Here is a 24,445-nt window from a genome sequence, read left to right as displayed (position 1 = left end):
AGCATCTGTGCAAAGGAATTAAAAAGTCCTGATAGGGGGTCTTGGCCCCAAACGTCAACTCTTTATCCCTTTCCAGAGATGCTACCTGATCCAGCATTTTGTGTGTGTTGGTCTGTAAGCAGTTTGTACGTTCTCTCCATAACTGCATGGGTTTCCTCTGGGTGCTCTGGTTTCCTCCCACATTCCAAAGCTGTATGGGTTAGCAAGTAGTTGGTCACATGGGACTAATTGGGCAGTATGAGCTCATTGGGCACAAAAGAGCCTGTTACCAGGCTGCACCTCTCAATAAAATTTAAAATAAGACAAGAATTCAATGACAAAGAACATCGACAGAGACCACAAACAAGAGAAAATCTGCAGATGTTGAAAATCCGAGCAACACATGCAAAATACAAGAGAAGTAGTCCTGATGAAGAGTTTTGGCCCGACACGTCGACTGTACTTTTTTCCATAGGTGCTGCCTGGCCTGCTGAGTTCCTCCAGCATTTTGTCTGTGTGTTGCTCGGCAGAGACCAGTACAGCACGGGAACAGGCCCTAGGAGCCACAATGTTGTGCCGATCAGATGTACAACTAACCTAGTGTCTTCTGCCTACATATCGTGCATATCCTTCCAATTCCTGCACGTTCACGTCCCCAACCAAGAACGCCTCCTTCATGTTTGCCTTCACATATTTCAGACACCCAGCACACTCTGTGCTAAAAAAAAAAACTGACCCACACAAATTTCCTTTGAACTTAACCCCCTCTCACCTTAAATGTATAAAGCATAAAAATTAACAGCAGGGGCTGGTCACCTGCCCTACCATTCATATTCACATCCTTCTCAGATGTACAGTAAACAATATCCTAACAAGCTGCATCACTACATGATACAGAAACTACAGCAGACAGAAAGGCTCTACAGCGGGTGGTCAAAACCACCCAAGTTACTGGTACTGCCAGGATAATCAAGGACACGACCCACCAGCCCACAGACTTTATGTCCCTCTTCCCTCCGGGAGAAGGTTCAGGAGCTTGAAGACTCGTACGGCCAGATTTGGGAACAGCTTTTTTCCAACTGTGATAGGACAGCTGAACGGATCCTGACCCGGATCTGGGCCGTACCCTCCAAATATCCGGACCTGCCTCTCGGTTTTTTTGCACTACCTTACTTCCCATTTTTCTATTTTCTATTTATGATTTACAATTTAAATTTTTAATATTTACTAATTTTAACTAATTTTTAATATCTTTAATATTTAATATTTGTAATCCAGGGACTGTGAAGCGCAGAATCAAATATCGCTATGATCATTGTACGTTCTAGTACCAATTGTTTGGTGACAATAAGGTATAAAGTGTAAGGTATATATACCAGGCCACCCACCATTAGGGACAAATACACAGAGAGGTGTCAGTGACACCAGGAGGATTCCCACCCACCCAGCTCAGGGACTGTTTGTCCCACTCCCATCAGGAAGGAGGCTATGTAGCATCCACACCAGGACCACCAGATACAAAAACAGTTATATTCCCCAAGCAGTGGAGCTAATCAACACCTCCACTCACTAACTCACCCCTCCACATCACCCACCCACCAGCACTACTTTATCATTTCCTGTCAATCACCTTATCTACAGACACCTTATGCCTAGTGTCACTTTATGGATATTCAATCAATCTATGTATATGAGCTACCTTATGCATTTATATTTATTTATTCTTGTGCTATTTATCTTCTGTGTTTTTTTGTGCTGATTCAGAGTAACAATTATTTCATCCTTCTTTACATTTGTGTACTGGAAATGAATCTTGAATCGGGCGCAAGCAAAATGCTTGGTATGTAACTGCACTTTCTAGATGTAACGGTGAACTCTCTTCTGTCTATGAGATCAGGATGAGTATTTCTACAAGGACCATTATAGAAACCATCCCCATTTCTCCACACTCTCATGCAATCAACCAGACCAGGTTTCCGATACTCACATACCTTGATAGCCTGGTCAGGACAAATCTGGACTCTCGAGCAGTATTTCTGCACCAAAGATCCATATGAGAGCAAGGTGATTTTGCGAAGGAAGGGGTTCTTGTTCATGTAAGGGCTGGACAGAAGTTCCTTAAAAAAACAGAAATGTTCGCTAACATAAGAGATTCTACAGTAGCTGGCAATCCAAAGTTCAAAGTAACTTTATTATCAAAGTTTATTATCAAACTTTATTATGGTTGTCACCTTATACAACCCTGGCATTTGTTTTCTTGCAGGCATACTCAATAAATCCAAGAACCATAACAGGACGGGTAAACACCCAATTTGTAAAACACAACAAACTGTGTAAATATGTAAGAAAAAAGGAATAAAAAAGCAAAAAAATTATTGAGAACGTGAGATGAAGTGTCCTTGAATATGAGGAACAGTTCAATGATGGGGCAAGTGAAGTTGAGTGAGGTTATCAACTCTAGTTCAAGGGCCTGATGGCTGAGGGGTAATAACTGTTCCTGAACCTGGTGATGTGAATCCTGAGGCTCCTGTACTTTCTTCCTGATGGCAGCAGCAAGAAGAGACCTGACAGGTGGAGGTCCCTGATGATGGATGCTACTTTTCTGCGACAATGGTCCACGTAGATTGTCCTCATTGGTGGGGAAGGCTTTACTCGTAATGGACTGGGCTATATTCATTACTTTCTGAGCATCTTCCGTTCAAGGGTATTGGTGTTTCCATAACAGGCTGTGATGCAGCCAGTCAATACACTCCCCACACACATTTATAGGTTTGTCAAAGTTTTAGATGTCATGCTGAATCTTTGCAATTCTCTAATGAAGTAAAGGCATTGCCATGCTTTCTTCATTATTGCACTTAAGTGCTGGGCCCAGGACAGGTCCTCTGAAATGATAACACCCAGGAATTTAAACTTGCTGACCCTTTCCACCTCTGATCCCCTGACAAGGACTGGATCATGATTTCCTCCTTCCGAGGTCATTAATCAGCTCCTTGGTCTTGCTGACATCAAGTCCAGAGCAATACACACAAAATGCTGGAGGAACTCAGCAGGTCAGGCAGCATCTATGGAAATAAACGGTCGATGTTTTGGGCCTCTTCTTCCCCCTTTCTTTCCATTCTAGATGAAAGCTCTCGGCTTGAAATGTTGAATGTTTATTCGTTTCCAAAGTTGCTGACTGACCTGCTGAGCTCTTCGTCCATTTTGTGTGTGTTACACGGAGATATTCACTGTCACTTTAGTGCATAAGAACCAGGAGGCAAGTTTCACTCTTCTGATGAGTTTTTCACACAGGAAGTGGATCTCTTACCTTGAAGACTACAGAATCCTCAGATTAATCGAGGAAGGAACATCCATCATCAAATATCTCCACCATCTAGGCCATATGATCTTCTCACTGGGCAGGAGATACAGATGCCTGAAGTCCCACACCGCTAGGTTAAATAGCAACTTCCCTTTGACCATTCAAATCCAGTAACAACCCACACAAGCCGAACCATTATGCAAGTGTAGCAACACTGTCACCACTTTATGTAACAATGAATTTGTTTCTGTTCCCTTTGTGTTCTTTTTACAATGCTGTATAAGTTACGTTTTTCTTGTGAATGTTGTGGATCAGTTGTAATGAACCTATGATGCTGCTGAGGCCTGCTTCACCTTGTTTGTCAGTGATTTAAATAATGGAATTGATGGCCTTGTGGCAAAGTTTGCAGATGATACCAAGACAGGTGGAGGGGTAGGTAGTGCTGAGGAAGCAATGGGATTACAGCAGGACTTAGATAAATTGGAAGAATGGGCAAAAAGAGGCAGATGGAAATATATTGTTGGGCAATGTATGATAATGCATTTTGATAGAAGGAATAATAGTGCAGATTATTATCTAAGTGGGGAGAAAATTCAAACATCAGATGCAAACATGCAAAGGGACTCAGGAGTCCTCGTGCAAGACTCCCAGAAGATTAATTTACATTTTGCGTCTGTGGTAAAGAAGGCAAATGCAATGTTGGGATTTATTTCAAGAGGAATAGAATATAAAAACAAGGGGATAATCTGAAACTTTTCAAGACTTTGGTCAGGCCACACTTGGAATATTGTCAACAGTTTTGGGAGAAGAGAGTCCAGTGGAGGTTCACGAGGGTGATTCCAGGAATGAAGTGGTTAACATATGAGGAGCACTTGGCTTTGGGCCTGTACTCTCTGGAATTTAGAAGAATGTGGGGGGATCCCGCAGAAACATTGCAAATACTGAAAGGACTAGATAGGGTGGATGTAGAGAAGATGTTTCCTATGGTGGGGGTATCCAGAACTAGAGGGCGCAGCCTCAAAACTGAGAGGTAACCTTTTAGAACAGAGGTAAGGAGGAACTTTTTTAGCTGGCGAGTAGTGAGTTTGTGGAATGCTCCGCCACAGACTGTAAGTGAACGCCAAGTCCATGGGTATACTTAAAGCAGAAGTGGATAGTTTCCTGATTGGCCAGGGCATCAAAGGAAATGGCAAGAAGGCAGGTGTATGGGGTTGAGTGGGATCCAGGATCAGCCATGATGGAATGGCAGAGCAGACTTGATGGGCTGAATGGCCTAATTCTGCTCCTATAGCTTATGGACTGTCGCTGTACGTGGATGGGTGGGAGGTATGAAAGGGGCTTGTTTTGCTGTTATTTTGCTGTACTCAGCCTGTTGACCCTTCACCATCTACACCTCAGACTTCATATACAATTCAGAGACCTGCCACCTACAGGCGTTTCGACAGTTGTGGGCCGTATCAGCCGGGGTCAACAGGCTGAGCACAGTAGAGCGGTGGACAACTTTGTTGAGTGGTGTGGGCTGAATCGCCTGCAGCTCAAGATCACTGAGACAAAGGAGTTAGTGGTGGACTTCAGGATGGTGAAAACACCCTGATTTCCCATCTCCATCAAGAGAATAGATGTGGAAGTCATTTGGGACTATGAATACCTGGAAACCCACCTGGACAAGAAACTGGACTGGACTAAAAATACAGGGGCTCTGCACAAGAAGGGACAGAGCTGTCCATACTTCCTGAGGAGGTTCTGGTCATTCAATGTCTGCAGTACTATGCTGCAGATGTTCTATGGCTCAGCGGGAGCCAGCATCCTATTCTACGCAGTAGTCTGCTGGGGCAGCAGGGTGAGAGCTGCTGGCGCCAAGAAGATCGATAGGTTCGTCAGGAAGACTTTTCTCTTTGGAGCAAAGGAGGATGACAGATGACTTGATAGAGGAGTACAAGATAATAAGAGGCACAGATTGAGTGGACAGCCAGGGACTTTTTTCCAGGGTGGAAATGGCTAATACAAGAAGCATCATTTTAAGGTGACTGGATGAAATAATAGGGACAGATATCAAAGTTAAGTTCTTTATGCTGAGAGTGGTGGGTGCAAATAGAGGTAGAGGCAAATACGTTAGGAGCACTTAAGAGGTTCTTAGATAGACACATGAATAATAAAGAAAAATGGAACGAAGAGTTCGATTGATCTTAGCTTATAAGGTCAGCACAACATTTTGGGCTGAAGAGCCTATACTGTGCTGGAATATTCTCCACTCAGTGGCCACTTTATTAGGTACACCTGTACACCTACTCCTTAATGTCAATCATGTGGCGGCAACTCAGTGCAGAAAAGCATGCTGATGTGGTCAAGAGGTTCAGTTGTTGTTCAGACTAAACATCAAAATGGGGAAGAAATGTGATCTAAGTGACTTTGACCGTGGAATGATTTTTGGTGCCAGACGGGGTGGTTTGACTATCTCAGAAACTGCTGATCTCCTGGGATTTTCATGCACTGCAGTCTCTGGAGTTTACAGAAAATGGTGCGGAAAACCAGAAAAAAGTCCTGTGAATGGCAGTTCCAGTTGACAGCTGACAGGAAAGGCAACAGTAACTCAAATAACTATGTGTTACAACAGTGGTGTGCAGAAGAACACCTCTGAATGCACAACACATTGAACCTTGAAGTGGATGAGATACAGGAGAAGACTACAAACATACTCTCAGTGGCCAGTTTATTAGGTATAGGAGATACCGAATAAAGTAACCATCGAGTACATGTTGTATGATCTATGATTGTAATCTCTTGCCCCTCTGGTTTAACCAGCATCTATCTACCTTCTTCCATTTCCCTTTGAGGAAGAGAGTTCTAATGATTCCAGACCCTCTGAGTGACTGGGTCATTCGTCTAAAATGGGGAATTCTATGTTAACTCAGCACATAAAACAAAATATTACCATTAATAAGTTAAGAAAATATAATTTAAAAATTTGCCTGTACTGCACACTACAAGCATTTTGAATTATACTTTATTAACTTATTTGTGGTAATATTTTGTTTTATGTGCTGTGTGTGGTATATGTTGTGTGGGTGCACCGTGATTTGATTCTGCGTTGTTATTGCTTTACGTTGTTCTGCCTCAATACATTGTTTAATGATTTGATCTGTATGAACCGTATGTAAGACAAGCTGTTCACTGTACCTCAGTCCATGTGACAATGATAAGCCAATTATCCAATGAACAAGCTTAGTGTGAATGGTGGGGAGTTAACTCAGACTTGTGTTCCTAGTATGTTAAAATGAACTCTTTGATTTCACAATTTACCTCATTATGACTTTGCACCTTACTGCCTATTTTTATTGGACTTTCTCTGTAACTGTAACAATTTATTCTGCATTCTGTTATTGTTTTACCTTGTACTACCTCAATGCAATGTGCAATCTATTGATCTGTATGAACCGTACGTGAGACAGATTTTTCACTCTGCCTTGGTAAATATGACAATAATAAGCCTATCTACCAATGAATGACAGTGCCGGTGCAGAGCTAGGGGTGTAGTATATTGTGAACAGTGGGTTGTTAACTCAGATTTGGGTCCCGGTGGGGTCCTGGTCCTCTAAGAGCAGAGAAGTGAATATTTACCGTAGCATTGTCCACACCGTGACAGTCAGGTTTGATGGAGTGCAGGACAAAAAACAGTGCTTGGGCTGCCTCGATCTGCGAAAGTTCGTCCTGTTCAATTTTGTTTCGGATGAATCGAATAGCATCTTGAGTTGCAGTGATGGAGATGCTGTCCAGAATCCACTGCCTACATACAAAGGAAAACAGATTTGAGACAGAGTACATCCGTTCATCCATTCAGTGGCCACTTTATTAGGTACACCTGAACACCTGTTTGTTAATGCAAATACAGTCGGCCCTCCATCAGCGAGTTCTGCATCCGCGGATTCAACCAACCGCAGACTCGAAAATATTCGGAAAAAAGTTCCAGAAAGTTCCAAAAAGCAAGACTTGAATTTGCTGCGCGCTGAGCACTACACTGAATCTACACGAAAGAAGTGACATGTAGGCATGCCCTGTTGTAGCCTCCCACCATTTCACAGATCCTCAGTCTCTCTCCAGCACTCGTTGTCTGAGCATTGTTCGCCTCGCATCTCGTTCGTTCACTACTTGTGTTGTGAGCGGGAGGAGGGAGTTTAAAGCTAGTAAGGGATAGCTGGCTAGCTAGGTGAAGAGCTACAGTCTCAAGAACTTAAAGATCACAGGAGAATTGGCATCGGCTGATGCCGAGGCAGCATTAGCGTTCCCAGGAGAGCTACGATGGTTGCGTCTGTACTGAACATGTACAGACTTTTATTTTCTCCTCATTATTCCCTAAACAATACAGTATAACAACTATTTTACACAGCATTTACATTGTATTAGGCATTATAAGTAATCTAGAGATGATTTAAAGTATACGGGAGGATGTGCGTAGGTTATATGCAAATACTACGCTATTTTATATAAGGGACTTGAGCATCTGTGGATTTTGATATCCACAGGGGGTCCTGGAATGACTGTATCTAATCAGCCAATCATCTGGCAGCAACTCAAAGCATAAAAGCATGCACACATGGTCAAGAAGTTCAGTTGTTGTTCAGACCAAACAGCATAATGGGGAAGAAATGTGATCTAAGTGACTTTGACTGTGAAATGTTTGTTGGTGTCTGATAGGGTGATTTGAGTATCTCAGAAACTGTTGATTTCCTGGGGTTTTCACACACAACAGTCTCTAGCGTTTACAGAGGATGCCGTGAGAAACAAAAAAAGCGTTCAATGAGTGGCAGTTCTGTTGGAGAAAATGTCTTGTTAATGAAAGGGATCAGAGGAGAATGGCCAGACTGGTTCAAGCTGGCAGGAAGGTGACAGTAACTCAAATACTAAGTGTTATGACTGTGGTGTGCAAAAGAGCATCTTTGAAAGTACAACACGTCAAACCTGTAGCTTCTTGCATTGCGATGGTGCTGCTACCCAACATCCACCTTCTATATACACAATACAATAAGCAGCAGGAGACCAGAAACACATACGCAGAGGCCACAACATCATTGACCAAAGGGGCCTGGACTGTGCGGTAATGTTCTATGTTATCTGCTGCTGAAGTTATTTTATTACACCAGTGCATAGATTAGTTGTGTATATGACGGTAAACTCAACTTTATTTATTTATTAGGCTTGTCTTTGAAGTTGCTGGAGATGGAATAAGAGTGTCTGTGGTGGCATGAACAGAAAGCTTGTTAATGGCACAAAACAGAGAGATTGCTCTTTGGTCTGGAGGGAAAAGTACAGTGAGGTTTCCTTGGGGTTGACACTGGGGCAGTGCTTTTCTCTCTGTATGCTAATGATGTGTTTTATTGAGCACCACTTTCAAATTTAAAGATGACAGGAAATGCAAAAATGTAGTGAACTGTGAGTGCAATATTTAATAATTTTATTTATTTCTCTATCTATCTATCTGTCTGCCTATCTGTCCATCTATCTGTCTATTTATTTAGAGATACAGTGTGGAAAAGGCCTTTCTGGCCCAAAGATCTGCCTCACCCAGCATCTCACTTTTTTAACACTGACCTAATCACAGGACAATTTTCAATGGCCAATGAATCTATTAACAGGTATGAATTTGGACTGTGGGAGGAAATCAGAGCACCCAGTGTAGACCCACAGTGTCGCTGAGAGGGCACACAGACAACGGTGGCAATTGAACCTGGTTTCTTGATGCTGTCGTAGCGTTACACTGGAATTGTATTCCGAACTCCAAAGTGCCCCAAGCTGTAACAGTGTTGTGCTACTGTGATGACCCAACAGTAAAATTAAATCAAAATAGGACATACATGATAAATGGTAGAGCATTGAAGAATGCAGAAGAACAGAGGGATCTAGGAATAATGGTGCATAGTTCCCTGAAGGTGGAATCTCATGTGGATAGGGTGGGGAAGAAAGCTTTTGGAATGCTGGCCTTTATAAATCAGAGCATTGAGTATAGGAGTTGGGATGTAATGTTGAAATTGTACAAGGCGTTGGTGAGGCCAAATTTGGAGTATTGTGTACAGTTTTGGTCACCGAATTATAGGAAAGATATCAACAAAATAGAGAGAGTACAGAGAAGATTTACTAGAATGTTACCTGGGTTTCATCACCTAAGTTACAGAGAATGGTTGAACAAGTTGGGTCTTTATTCTTTGGAACGTAGAAGATTGAGGGGGGACTTGATAGAGGTATTTAAAATTATGATGGGGATAGATAGAGTTGGCGTGGATAGGATTTTTCCATAGAGAGGGGAAGATTCAAACAAGAGGACATGAGTTGAGAGTTAAAGGGCAAAAGTTTAGGGGTAACATGAGGGGCAACTTCTTTACTCAAGGAGTGGTGGTAGCTGTGTGGAACGAGCTTCCAGCAGAAGTGGTTGAGGCAGGTTCGATGTTGTCGGTTAAAGTTAAATTGGATAGATATATGGACAGGAAAAGAATGGAGGGTTATGGACCGAGTGCAGGTCGGTGGGACTAGGTGAGAGTAAGAGTTCGGCATGGACTAGAAGAGCCGAGATGGCCTGTTTCTGTGCTGTAATTGTTATATGGTTATATGGCTATATGGTTAAAAGACTTCAGGAGATATAGACATGCTACTGGAATGAGCAGGTAAATGGCAAGGGAAACTTAGTGATGTGGAAAGTGAAATGTTCCAATTTGATATTGGAACATAGAACTGTACAGGCTCTTCGGCCCACAATGTTGTGCCGACCCTTTAACCTACTCTAAGATCAATCTAACCCTTCCTTTCTACTTAGGTCACCATTTTTATTTCATTCACGTGCCTGCCTTAGAGTTTCTCAAACGCTCTGAATGGATCTGTCTCTACCACCAGGCCTGGCAAGGTGCTCCAAGCACCTACATTAGGACGGTGAAGAAGCAAGATAAACTAGAGAGCTCCATTCAGATCTGGAGGTAGATACGCACAGTAAGTTATAAGTACAGGGCATGTTGAGAAGGCAATTTAAAAAAGCTGAGGGGATCCTGAGCTTCATAAATAGAGGCAAGGAGTACAGCACAGTGAGGTTATGATGAAATCAACAAACAGGAATGGAATAGAAGGTTATGGGCTGAGTGCAGGTTAGTGGGACAGAATTCCAACAGAATCAACAAACTCATTCGTAAGGCCAGTGATGTTGTGGGGATGGAACTGGACTCTCTGACGGTGGTGTCTGAAAAGAGGATGCTGTCCAAGTTGCATGCCATCTTGGACAATGTCTCCCATCCACTACATAATGTACTGGTTGGGCACAGGAGTACATTCAGCCAGAGACTCATTCCACCGAGATGCAACACAGAGTGTCATAGGAAGTCATTCCTGCCTGTGGCCATCAAACTTTACAACTCCTTCCTTGGAGGGTCAGACACCCTGAGCCAATAGGCTGGTCCTGGACTTATTTCCTGGCATAATTCACATATTACTATTTAATTATTTATGGTTTTATTACTATTTAATGATCTATGGTGCAACTGTAACGAAAACCAATTTCTCCCGGGATCAATAAAGTATGACTAAATACTGAGTCGTAAGTCCACACCATGGACCTGTCCCAAATCTCAAGCATCCATGCACTCTATCCCCATTACATTTTCCCATATTTCCATCAATTGTCCTGACATTTTATGACTCACCCACACAGAATGGATTTTTATTGTATTTTTTATTTAGAGACACAGTGTGGAACAGGCTCGTTCAAGCCCACTGACCCACCTATTTAACACTAGCCTTAACACAGGGCAATTTACAATGAACAATTAACCTATTAACCAGTATGGCTTTGGACTGTGGGAGGAAACCAGAGCACCTGGAGGAAACTCACACGCACACACACTGGAAGAATGTACAATCTTTCTTACAGAGGATGCTGGAATTGAACTCGGAACTCCGACACCTCAAGCTGTAATAGCATCGCGCTAACCGCTACGATTCCATGGTGCCGCATAGTCTACCGTGCTGCCCCAAATGGTAAGTGTCATCTGATTTGCTCGGCGAATTCACTTACCAACTTTCATGGCTTTGGGATATGGGAGGAGACTGGAACCCCTGCAGGAAGCCTGTAGAGTTACAGAGAGAGAGAGCATGCAGACCCTGAGAGAGTCTGTCCTCTTGGTCTCCTGGCTTCCATGCACAAATAAATCATAGTGTGTGTGACCCCATCACATTACAGTGCTCAGCTCCAGTATCCCGAGGAAACTTGAGTAAGGATGTTTAATTGGTCTTTGATGTCACAAGTGACTGCAGATTCTGAATCTGGAGCAACATACATTCTGTTGGAGGAACTTTGAGAGGACAGCATTTGTGGAGGGGAAAGAATAGTCAACACTTTTGTTCGACACCTCACTTACAGAGTTCCTCCAACAGACGTTTGTTGCCTTTACCTGTGCCGCACCAATTTTCACCCTCTCTCCCCGCTTCATCGCCCATTTTCACCTGTTACTGTGTTTGTTTGCGTTCTTATCCCACAGGCTTTGAAGGTTGGCCAGGTTTGCTGAGTGCAGCAGCTGGGACAGATACAGGAACATCTGGGGAGTATCAGGATGCACTTTGACCTGGTTCTTTTGCACCAACTCTTCCAGCATCTTGGTAACCTGTCAAGCAAACCAAGGGAGCATACGTTCAGGACCGTGAATGTGAGGGGATCATCTCCATCTCCATTAAAATGTTTGGAACCACTGATTCTATTGTATTCTTTGTTTTACTGTGAATGCCATACAAAAATGAATTTCAAGGTAGTATATTGTCAGGAAATGTAGAGGAAGCTTGACTAAAGTGCAGAGCAGTGGAGATGATTTAGCAGTAAGTGATCATTAAAAAAACCCTGCAAAATAACAAGCCATGGGTGGGGGGGGGGTGCATGAGACAAAAGGGAATGGATACTTAACATGACAAGGTAACTGAAGGCTTGGAGCAATTGTTTGAGACTAGCTAGTCCGTATGAGTGAACCAGGACCGTGGATAAGAGCTGGGTAAAATGGGCTGTAGGAGATGCGTTAGAAATGAGTGGCAGGTGACTCCTATTAGCTGGCTGGAGACTGGGAGGTGCCAGCATGTGCAGGCCTGACATTATATGCTGATACATATATACTTTGATAATAAATTTACTTCAAAATTTACTTTGGATTGATGGAGAAGAGAAAATCTGTAGAATTTTATAGTACAGTGTAAGTACCACAGAATGCACTGGAGATGAGATGTTATGTTGAAGTTGTATAAGACATTGGTGAGGCCTAATTTGGAGTATTGCGGGCAGTTCTGGTCACCAACCTACAGGAAATATATCGACAGGACTGAAAGAGTGCAGAGAGAATTGACAAGGATGTTGCCCAGCCTTGAGAACCTGAGTTATAGAGAAAGATTGTGTAGGCTGGAATACAGGAGAATTAGAAGAGATTTGAGAGCTACATAAAATTTTGAGGAGTATAGATTGGGTAAAAACAAGCAGGCTTTTGTCCACTGAGATAGGGTGAGACCAGATCTAGGTGTGATAGGTTAGGGGTGAAAGGAGAAATATTTTAAGGGGAACGAGGGGGAAAGTTCTTCATACAGAGGCTGGAGAGAGTGTGGAGCCAGCTGCCAGCAGAAGTGATGGATGTTAGTCCAATGCAACATTTAACAGAACTTTAGATAAATACATGGATGAGAGAGGTTTGAAGGACTATGACTCATGTGCGGGTCGATGGGACTAGACAGAATATTTTGGCACAGACTAAATGGGCCAAAGGGCCTGTTCTGTGCTGTAATACTATACGACTCTAGAACAAATATCAAAAATAACAGACACCCATGAATTCTAAGCTTCATCAAAAACTGAGGCTCCATCCACAAAAGCTAAAATACTGGGACATACTGTATGCATGTACCAAAATGCTTATTAGTAGCATTAGTAGGCTATTTACCGCATTGAACCTGTTCCTTTGTTTAATAAGGTCATTACTGACCCAAAAAGAATATGGTGAGCAGTTTTGAGAGAGGATATGCCAGCACTGGAGAGGATCCTGAGGAAGTTCATGACAATGATCCTGGGAATGAAAGGGTTAAAATATGAGGGGTCTTTGATGGCTCTGGGCCTGTACTCGCTGGAGTTTACAAGAATGAGAGGGGATCTCATTGAAACCTATCAAATATTGAAAGGCAGAGATAAGGTGGATGTGGAGAGGATGTTTCCTCTCGTGAGGAAGTCTTGGACCACAGGGCACAATCTCTGATGTCCCTTTAGAATAGAGATGAGGAGAATGGTGAATCTATGGAATTCATTGCCACAGATGCTCTGTAGACCAGGTCATGATATATTTGAAGTGGAGGTTGATAGGTTTTTGATTAGTAAGGGGATCAAAGATTACAGGAAGAGGGTTGGAGAATGGAGTTGAGAGGGATAATATAGAGTGTGGTGGGTGCATGGGACGTGCTGCTAGAGGCAGATATATTAGAGACATTTAAGAAGCTTTTAGATATGCACACAAGTGAGAGCAAAATTCAGGCCTATGTGGGAGATTGATTTTAGAGTGGGTTAAGGGGTCAGCACATCATCAGGGCTGAAGTGTTCTGTTCTAGAGCCTTTTGAGACAACTGATATAAGCCTGGCAAGCAAACGGGTCTTGAGAGGAAAAGAGAGGGAAAAGCCTGTGATGTGTTGGATGCCTATGAGCCATGCTGCTGAAGTCATGGCTGCTATTGATGGAGGCCAGAATGTCCAAGAGGTTGGAACTGCAAAGGCCTTGTGCTGGAGGAACTCCCAGATACTGACTTAGGCAAAATCATGGAGAAGGTGAATATAGAAATTTTCAGTGGAATAACTGGGACACAGTCACACTTACCTTGGAGTCACTATATGAGGGCTTGACAAACTGCATTGGCATTTGCATCAGCTCATTAGAAAACTGGTATTTCAGACCTCCTCTCTTTTCCATCGAGTTTATGGGCACGGGTAATGACTCATTTTTGAAATCCAACAAGTAGAGGTGTTGCCTATTTCCAAAATCAAAGACAAGCTCCTTAGTGAGAGCGGAAAACAGAGTCGTAAAGTCGTAGAGCAACATAGCATTGAAATAGGCTCTTCAGCCCATCTGGTCCATGCCAACCATGATTCCCACAGAGCTAATCCCACTTACCTGTATACGGCCCATGTCATTCTAAACCCTTCCAATCCAAAATGTCTATCTAATCTAGATCCATCTGCCTGCATTTGGTAAGTATTATATCCCTCTAAGCCTTTCCTTCTCCATGGTGCACATCAATTCTTTTAATAAATTGTCACATTACTTGCTCACTTATAGTCTTTGGTAGTATTGAGTTTGGCTAAAGTACAGCATACAAAGGACTGAAGGGCATTTTCAGGTATACTATAGCTAGGATTTTAAAACTGCTTCTTGTAGCAATGTAACCATTCCATGATAGCCCGAAGCACGGCTGCAAAAAGAGAAGGGTTGCGCATTAGGCTAGCAATCCCATCGCACAAAAACTCAGTACTACAGAAATAGAAGCTCCAATGATCTTATTCCTGGGAGAGAAAGGATCTTCACCCAATGACTGATCCAAGACAGAGGACTCTGCTAAGCTGTTGTCGGCAACCTACTGTATGCTCCAGTAGGGGTGACAGGTGTAAGTAGGTATAATTGTACCACTGTAAAATTTTTCTCTCATCCACTCTTTCTGCTTTAAAAGAATTGCAGCACTTATTCCTTACTTTTCATTATAGTCATGATAATATTGTGGGCAATTTTGGGCCTTTTGTATAAGGAAGATGCACTGACCTTGGAGGCCCAGAGGAGGTTCACACCAATCATCCAGGGAATTGAAGGGTTATGAGGAGAACTTAGTGGCTCTAGGTCTGTAGTCAGTGGAGTTCAGAAGGATGAGACGGGGATTTTGTTTAAATCTACCAGAAGCTGAAAGGCTTGGATAAAGTGGATGTGGGGAGGATGTTTCCAGTAATAGGAAAGTCTAGGATCTGAAAGCACAGCCTCAGAATAAAAGCACGTCCCTTTAGAAGTGAGATGAAGAGGAAATTCTTCAGTCAAAGGGTGGTAAATCTGTGGAACTTATTGCCACAGGTAGCTGTGGAGGTTAAGCCACTGGATATATTTAACACAGAGATTGATTGGTAAGGGGGTTAAGGATTACAGGGAGAAATTGGGAGAATGAGTTTGAGAAGAAAATAAAATCAGTCATGAGTGAATGGTGGAGGGGAATACATGGGCCTATTGTGAACTTTTTGCTGATGTATGAAGCTGCATGCTTTATCTCAGGGCATTTGGAATGCTGTTACCTAACACTAAAAAGCTATCTCTACCTTTTTTAAAATATTCTAATAGACTTCATCTGTGCACTTAGTAGTCCTGAGCAGACCTCTTGTTCATCTAGCTTCTTGATCCTTCATCATTGCCAGGTCTATAGAGAAAAATATTGACAATTCATTGCCACAGACTGCTGTGGAGGTCAAATCACTTGGTATATTTAAAGTGGAGGTTGATAGGTTCTTGATTAATAAGGGCTTCAAAAGTAACGGGGAGAAAGCAGGAGAAATGGATTGAAGAAGATAGTATATCAGCCAAGATGAAATAGAGGAGAAGACTTGAAGGGCCAAACGGCCTAATCCTGCTCCTGTGTCTTATGGTATTATGGTCTACAAACAAAAGCTACTATGTTATTATTCAGAGATAATTGAAGTTCTCATGATGAACTTTTCATCACGAGAACTTCTATTATATTGCCTTATGGTACTTTGGGTATATGTACTTTGTAACTCCATTTAATAAGATGCTTATTTTAGCATCTATAATGGAAATTCTTTATATTATTGTCCACACGTGCCCCTGAGTAGACTCCAGCCATTGATTACTTCAAACCTACATCTTTTTAACACTTTCCACTGTCGCTGTTATTACAGGGAAATTGTCCCACCAGCTTGGGAGATAAATTGGTATTTTTATGTCTTGGCAACTTTATCATGAGACAATCTCAATGAGGTGCAAAAAAATCCAATCTGCAGGAGGAACTCAACAGATCAAGCAGCGTCATCATTCAAGATAATTTAATGTCATTTCCAGTACACATGTGTAAAGGAGAATGAAATAATTGTTACTCTATATCTGATGCAGCACACAGAAAAGAACAAAATAAGGAATAGAACACAATAATAATAAAAAGCACAATAAAGACAAATATGTAGGTTAACTAGTATGCCTGTACATAGATTGATTGAACGTCCGTTAAGTGACACTAGGCACAGGAGTGTCTGCACATAAAGTGACTGACAGGAAATGATAAAGCTTTTACCCCTCTGCCTAAATGGATATTGATCCCGTGAACACTACCTCACTTTTTAAATATATATTATTTCTGTTTTTGTATGATTTATAATCAATTCATTGTACATATACTGTAATTTATTTATTATTTTTTCTTTTTTTCTTCTTCTATATCATGTATTGCATTGAACTGCTGCTGCTAAGTTAACAAATTTCATGTCACATGTCAGTGATAATAAACCTGATTCAGATTCTGAAGTAGTGGTGGTTGGGGATGTGGAGGGGTGGGTTAGTGGGTGGAGGTGTTGATCAGCCATACTGCTTGGGGAAAGTAATTGATTTTGAGTCTGATAGTCCTAGTGTGGATGCCACGTAGAGCCCTCCCTAATGGGAGTGTGACGAACAGTCCATGAGCAAGGTGGATGGGATCCTTCACGAAGTTACTGGACCTTTTCCGGCAACTTTCTGTATATCCGTCCTTGGTGGTAGGTAGGCTGGTGCCAATGATGTGTTGGGGAGGAAGAGGAATTATTGAAATTTCAGATTGAAACTCTGCATCAGGACCCTCACAGATGCTGCTCGAGCTTCTGGATTTCCACCAGCAGACTCTAACATCTGCAGTCTCTTGTGTCTTGAATTTCAAGGAGGCGGTGTGCGTGGAATTTTGTGTGGATATCTATCGTCACGTGGATTGCGGAGGCTGGTTAATGTCAAATCCATGAGGTCTCCATTGTGGCAATATCAGAAAGATATTGAAAAATCGAGGGCTATAGGTAACCCTAGGTAATTTCTAAAGTAAGTACATGTTCGGCACAGCATTGTGAGCTGAAGGGCCTGTATTGTGCTGTAGGTTTTCTATGTTTTCTATCTGAGTTTGCTTAACTATGACATCCAGCATCATGAAGTGCTTCAAGAGGCTGGTTCATGACACGTATCAATTCCAGCTTTCCAGACAACCTTGATACTGCAATTCCCTTACTGCCAAAACAGATCAATGATGGACATCATCTCCCTGTCCTACATTCATCTCTGGAGCATCTGGACAGCAAAGACACTAAAGATAACACAATTTCCAGTGCTATTATTGCAAGCAAACTGATCACAATACTCCAAACCCTTGGGAGTCAATGCCACCCTCTGTTACAAGATCCTTGATCTCCTGACCTAAGACCACAGTCAGTAAGGATAGGCAACAACACCTCTACCATGATCATTATAAACCTGGGTGCTCCACAGGAACATTCATGACTGTGTGGTCAGATTCTGCTCTAGGTGGGTGGATGGGGAGGGAGGGGATGACATAAGAAGCTGAGAGGTGATAAATGGAAGAGGTAAAGGGCTGAAGAAGTAGGAATCTAATTGGAGAGGACAATGGACCATGAGAGAAAGGGAAGAAGGAGGGGAACCAGAGAGAGGTGATGGGCAGGTGAAGAGAACAGAAAAGATGACGGGTTAATCAGAATAAGGAATGGATAAAGAAAGAACAGGGAGAAGGGAAAGGGGTGTGAGGGAAGCAATTACTGGAGGGTAAAGAGAAATTGATGTTCATGTTATCATGTTAAAGGCTACCCCTCTATAGAGGCTATGGAATGTGAGTTATTGCTCCTCCAATCTGAGCTTGGCCTCATCAGGACAGTAAAGGAGGCTATGGACGAACATGTCAGAATGGGAATGGGATGTCAAAATGAAATGGGTAGCCACCAGCAGATCCTGCCTTTTGCTTTGTATTGGCTGCTGTCTGAGTTGGCTTATCAGTACCCAAGCTTCATAGTCAGATGCATTCCAAGTAGGTTTTAGAATTTGATGATCATCTACTGCAAATACAACCATAAATGTTTGAAAGGTTTGTTCAGTTCCTCCTGTACAAAGATTTCAGTGACTATCAATGGCTTGGCATCCATCTTCATTCACGTGAGAATATTGAGCCTCTTAATGTCTGCATATAAATCCTTAAACATATTTATAGATTGTTCGAACAGTCTCATTAAACAAGCTTATGGTGCATTCACACTAAACACTGTACATCTTTTGCTCCAGATTCCAGTATCCACAGTCTCTTGTATCTCCGAAGGGAAGGGATAGATTGACCTTCTGTTTTCGTTTAAAAAGTCAACAGAGCATTGTGGGCTGAAGAATATGTTCTGTGCTGTATTGTTCTATGTATGTTCTATGTTCGAAGAAGACGTTCAAAAATGCAGGTTGGAGAGAGAGAGATTTCAATAAAGGAGCTTTCACCTTTTTTTCACTGGAATTTATAAGAATGAGGCTTATCACATTGAAACCTATTGAATGTTGAAAGGCTTAGATAGAGTTAATGTGGAGGGGATGCTTTGTATAGAAGGGGAATCTAGGACCAGAGGGCACAGACTTATAATAGAGGGACGTTCACTTAGAATGGAGATAAGGAGGGATTTCTTTAGCCACAGAGTGGTGAATCTGTGGAACTCATTGCCACAGGAGACTGAGGAGACCAAGTCACTGGGTGCATTTAAGTTAGTGGTTGATAGATTGAAAGGTTTGGGGGAGAAGGCAGGGGAATGGGATTCAGAGTGAAATGAATCAATCATGATAAATGGTGGAGCAGACTCAATGGGCCAAATGGTCTAATTCTACTTTTATGTCTTATGGTCTTGTGATAACAAGATTCAGGCTTCATACCCCAAAATAAGAAATTCTCATTTTTACATTCACCTTGAGTCAGTGCTGGCTACACCATCGAGCTCATTAAATGGTGTGAACTGATGGGATTCTTTGCTGACAACTTCAGCAACCTCCGCTCCCTGCTCCACACTTGTCAAGATGTAGGTATACGTGGAAAAACTTCGGAGATTCTTGCCTTTCTACATAAAGAGAGACGTGTGTTATTTAGCTTCACTTAGATCACTGAAAGTGCAATCACTGTGGACGGGATGGTAGTGTAATGTTTTACAGTGCCGGCAGTCTGGATTCAATTCCCACCACTGTCTGTAAGGAATTTGTACGTTTTCCCCCTGACCCTTTGTGTGCTCACTTTCCTCCCACTTACAGATTAGTGAGTTGTGAGCTGCCATGACGGCGCCGGAAACGTGGCAACACTTTCCTGCATATACTCAGGTTGTGTTGGTCACTGATGGAAACGACGCATTTCACAGTATGTTTCGATATTCTGGTGTACAAATGACAAACAAAGCTAACATTTTCATCTCTGCCCCTTCACTGACTGTTTTCTTGTTGTCTGGTGACTTGAATCAGAATGGGATCCAAGATTACTTCTATTGAAGTGAATGGAAGTTGAACTTGGCAGAATTTTCAGCTAACTGTGGTGAAGGGAAATACTACTGCATGGTTTCTCTCAATGAGGACCTTCAGCACATTCTTTAGAGCATAGCTTTAAGTTAATGGGGGAATTTTTTTTTATATAAAGAGAGGGACTTTATTCCCTGGAGCGTAGAAGAATGAGGGGAGATTTGATAGAGGTACATAAAATTATGATGGGTATAGATATAGATAGAGTGAATGCAAGCAGGCTTCTTCCACTGAGGCTAGGGGAGAAAAAAAAGAGGCCATGGGTTGAGGGTGAAGGGGGAAAAGTTTAAAGGGAACACTGGGGGGGCTTCTTCACACAGAGAGTGGTGGGAGTGTGGAATGAGCTGCCAGATGAAGTGGTAAATGCGGGCTCACTTTTAACATTTAAGAAAAACTTGGACAGGTATATGGATGAGCGGTGTGTGGAAGGATATGGTCCAGGTGCAGGTCAGTGGGACTAGGCAGAAAAATGGTTCGGCACAGCCAAGAAGGGCCAAAAGGCCTGTTTCTGTGCTGTAATGTTCTATGGTTCTATGGATGGGTGCATGGAATGGAAGCAGATTTGATACCAGTTTTTAAGGGGTATCTAGACAGGCACATGAACAGGCAGGGGATTGTGGGACATGGAACATGTGCAGGCAAATGGGATCAGTTTGGAAAGGTATCGTGGTTGGCACAAGTGCAAAGAGCCCTGGGAGATCTCATGCAGGATTCCCTAAAGGTCAACTTGCAGGCTAAGTTGGGTAGTAAGGAAGGTAAATGCAATGTTAAGCATTCATTTTGAGAGATCTAGAGTATAAAAGCAAGGATGTAATACTGAGGCTTTGTAAGGCCTTGGTCAGACTGCACTTGAAGTATTGTAAGCAATTTTGGGTCAATTAACTAAGAAAGCATGTGCTGACATTGGAACGTGTCTGGAGGATGATCCCGGCGATGAAAGGCCCAACCTACAGTATGAAGAATGTTTGATGGTTCTAGGCAACGTTCCATCTTTTTTTTTAACAGCTGCACAGAACAACCATTGCTCTGAGTAGGAAATATTTACAGGAAATGGCCTAATTCTGCTCCTATGTCTTATGGTATTCAGGGCCGAAGAGCCTGTTCCTGTGCTGTAATGTTCTGTGTTCTATGTTCACTGTTGTCTTCTTGGTGCACGTCCAGACTCTATGAACACTACAAGTGATTTGGAAAAGGACTTGAGCTCATTGAAGCCGGCTTATCAGGGCAGTTTAATCTACTTTGATTCCTCCTTTTCCTCCCTGCCCCTCTCCACAGCTCCTATATTGCTGTATTAAATGATTCCCTAGTATGGTGAGATGGACTCTTGACCTCACAATCTACCTCGTTACGACCTGGCACCTATTGTCTGCCTGCACTGCACTTTCTCTGTAGCTGTAGCATTTTTGTTTTACTGTTCAATGCATTAATGTAGTAGTCTGATGAACAATATGTAAGACAAGATCTTAACTCTATCCTTGTGCATGTTACAATAATAAACTGACTTCAATTCCAATTCAATATCCCCTTGTATTTTTTCGGGTTTGAAGTAAATTGGTTGCAATTTATTGGCCTTGATCTAGGTTTTCCTATCATGACCTGTTATTTTCTTTCATTTCATCTATATTTTAATCTAATCAGCCTTTAATTATGGGGAAGGCAACCTGTCTTCACCGAGCAAAGATGTTGCTGGGAGTTGAGGACCTGAGTTATAGGGAAAGGTTGAAATAGGTTAAGACTTTATTCCCTGAGTGTAGAAGATTGAGAGGAAATTTGTTGGAGATACACAAAATTATGAGGGGTGCAGATAGAGTAAGTGCAAGCAGGCTATTTCCACTGAGGTTGAATAAGACTAGAACTGGAGGTCATGGTTTAAGGGTGAAAGGTGAAGTACTGAAGGGGAACCTTAGGGAAAATTCCTTCACTCAGAGGTTGGTGCGAGTGTGGAAGGACCAGCTTGTGGAAATGGTGGATGTGGGTTTGATTGCAATATTTAAGAGAAGTTTGGATAAGTACATGGATGGGAGTGCTATTGTCAAGGTGTTGGCTGATGGGACTAGGTAGATTAATAGTCAGAATAGACTAGCTGGGCTGAAGGGCCTGCTTCTGTGCTTTAGTGCTCTATGACTCTATAATTCTCGTAGCGTAGTCCTTTCAGTCTGAAAAATGGCTATCAACCACCACACCCCACGAAAGTGCCTCTTATTCAATGCGGCTGCAGACTAACTTGCATATGCACATCCCACACGCCTTCTGGAATCCCACTGCAAAACTGTCCACAATCAATCTGTCCATCCCCATATTAACTCTTGGCTAAACAGAACTTCCTAGGGAAATCTTCAAAGAAGCTGAATTCCGACGAACACGCGCAAATTGCTGCAGGAAGCCAGTCGGTCAGGGCCACATTCATGGAGAGGGATAAACAGTCGACTTCTCAGGCCTAGAGCTGACTCTGACGATGAGTCTTGACCCAAGATGTCAACTGTTAATTCCTCTCCACAGATATTGCCTGACCTGTTGAGATCATCCAGCATTTTGTGTGTAGCTTGTGATTGCCAGCATCTGCAAAATTTCTTGTGTTTACGGAGGGAAATGGACAGCCAACATTTTTGGGTTGAGATATTAGAGAGCCCAAAACATTGATAATCCATTTCTCTCCATGGATGCTGCCTGACCCACTGAGTTCCTCCAGTGCTTTTTTTCCAGTTGCTCCATATTTTATGCATCTGCAGTCTCTTGTGTCTACAATAAGGCAATACGACATAGGGTGCAGGCATGCACAGGGTTCCTTTGCTTTACCAGTTCCTCTTTCGTCCCTCGGTATCTACTTTTACTGCACCCCCGATTCATCCAATTTTAGCTTCTCCCTTTCAGGGTGAATTCTATCATATTGTGATTATTTTTCTCCTAAGGGGTCCTTTACCTTAAGCTCCATTATCAAATCTTGGTCACTACATAATACCCAGTTTAGAATTGCCATTCGCCTAGTGGGATGAACCACAAGCTGTTCTATAAAGCCATCTTGTAGACATTCCATAAATTCCTTCTCTTGGGATCCAGCACCAACCAGATTTTCCCAATCCACCTGCATATTGAACTCCACCATGACCGTTATAACACTGCCCTTTTGTACATGCCTTTTCTATCCCACATTGTAATTTCTACAGCTTAGAAGTGATGGGCCAAAGGACCTGTTTCTGTGTTAAACCATTCTGTGGCTGATGAACATCAGACTCAGGGGAGGAGAAAGTTGCCTACTGAGTTGGGAATTGAACTTTGATAATTGATATGTATTTGCATGCTTCTTTTCTCTTTGATTAAACAGCACCATACATTTACCATTTGGCAGGTTTCGCATTGCTGGAAGTAATCACTGCCCTTAGACTCTGAGATCTTTTCCTCGCAGGCATTCAGATCCTTGGACTTTGTGATGGTAATATGCTTGGCTTTCTTGTTTTCTTGGATGGTGTAACTCGTGAGACAGACGCCTTCCAATCCATTCTAGGCAGAAAAGCAGTTGGTCACTGCACATACATTTCAACAAGGGGAGAACACCATCAACACCTGTCCCCTTTAATCACTAGCACAATAGACCAGGGGTGGCAAACCTTTCTGAGAACATGTGCCCAAATTGGCTATAAACTCAGAAAAATTAATCTCGCTTGCTATGGTAATTTTGAGCAAAGATTAGTGAATCATTAACAATGACTATGGACATTTTTAAGAAAAAAAGATGGGGTGATGGGCTTTGTTGCTTAGTCAGTGCTGTATTATTAATAAAAGTATAATAGAGACAGATTGAAATACATGAAGTATTGTAGAAACCCTGTTCAAAAATTAATCTTTTAAAAAATAACATAATTTCAACACATATCAAAGTTGCTGGTGAACATAGCAGGCCAGGCAGCATCTCTAGGAAGAGGTACAGTCGACGTTTCAGGCCAAGACCCTTCGTCAGGACTAACTGAAGAAAGAGCTAGTAAGAGATTAAAAAGTGGGAGGGGGAGGGGGAGATCCAAAATGATAGGAGAAGATGGGAGGGGGAGGGATGGAGCCAAGAGCTAGACAGGTGATTGGCAAAAGGGATATGAGAGGATCATGGGACAGGAGGCCCAGGGTATGGGCAAGGGGTATAGTGAGAGGGACAGAGGGCGAAAAAGGAGAGAGAGAAAAAAGAATGTGTGTATATAAATAAATAACAGATGGGGTACGAGGGGGAGGTGGGGCATTAGCAGAAGTTTGAGAAGTCAGTGTTCATGCCTTCAGGTTGGAGGCTACCCAGATGGAATATAAGGTGTTGTTCCTCCAACCTGAGTGTGGCTTCATCTTTACAGTAGAGGAGGCCGTGGATAGACATATCAGAATGGGAATGGGATGTGGAATTAAAATGTGTGGCCACTGGGAAATCCTGCTTTCTCTGGCGGGCAGAGCACAGGTTTTCAGCAAACCAGCTCCCAGTCTGCGTCGGGTCTCACCAATATATAGAAGGCCACATCGGGAGCTCCAGACGCAGTATATCACCCCAGCTGACTCACAGGTGAAGTGTTGCCTCACCTGGAAGGACTGTCTGGGGCCCTGAATGGTGGTAAGG

General features: G+C 42.6%; 1 protein-coding gene across 1 annotated transcript in view; it reads right to left on the bottom strand.

The window, feature by feature from the left end:
* Positions 1-24,445, bottom strand: part of LOC140206432 (vitellogenin-like) — a 175,324-nt gene that overhangs the window by 126,364 nt on the left and 24,515 nt on the right. Inside the window, exons 5-10 of the mRNA XM_072274801.1 lie at positions 23,194-23,355; positions 19,264-19,412; positions 14,140-14,290; positions 11,756-11,913; positions 6,899-7,064; positions 1,971-2,096 (exon numbers count right to left, since the gene is read on the bottom strand). Coding sequence (XP_072130902.1) covers positions 1,971-2,096; positions 6,899-7,064; positions 11,756-11,913; positions 14,140-14,290; positions 19,264-19,412; positions 23,194-23,355 — 912 coding nt within the window. The remainder of the gene's footprint in view (positions 1-1,970; positions 2,097-6,898; positions 7,065-11,755; positions 11,914-14,139; positions 14,291-19,263; positions 19,413-23,193; positions 23,356-24,445) is intronic.

The sequence above is a fragment of the Mobula birostris genome, chromosome 12 (assembly GCF_030028105.1).
Source record: "Mobula birostris isolate sMobBir1 chromosome 12, sMobBir1.hap1, whole genome shotgun sequence".
In the NCBI taxonomy this organism is placed as follows: domain Eukaryota; kingdom Metazoa; phylum Chordata; class Chondrichthyes; order Myliobatiformes; family Myliobatidae; genus Mobula; species Mobula birostris.
The sequence above is the reverse complement of the archived record's forward strand: the minus strand, read 5'-3'. Positions and strand labels throughout refer to the sequence as shown.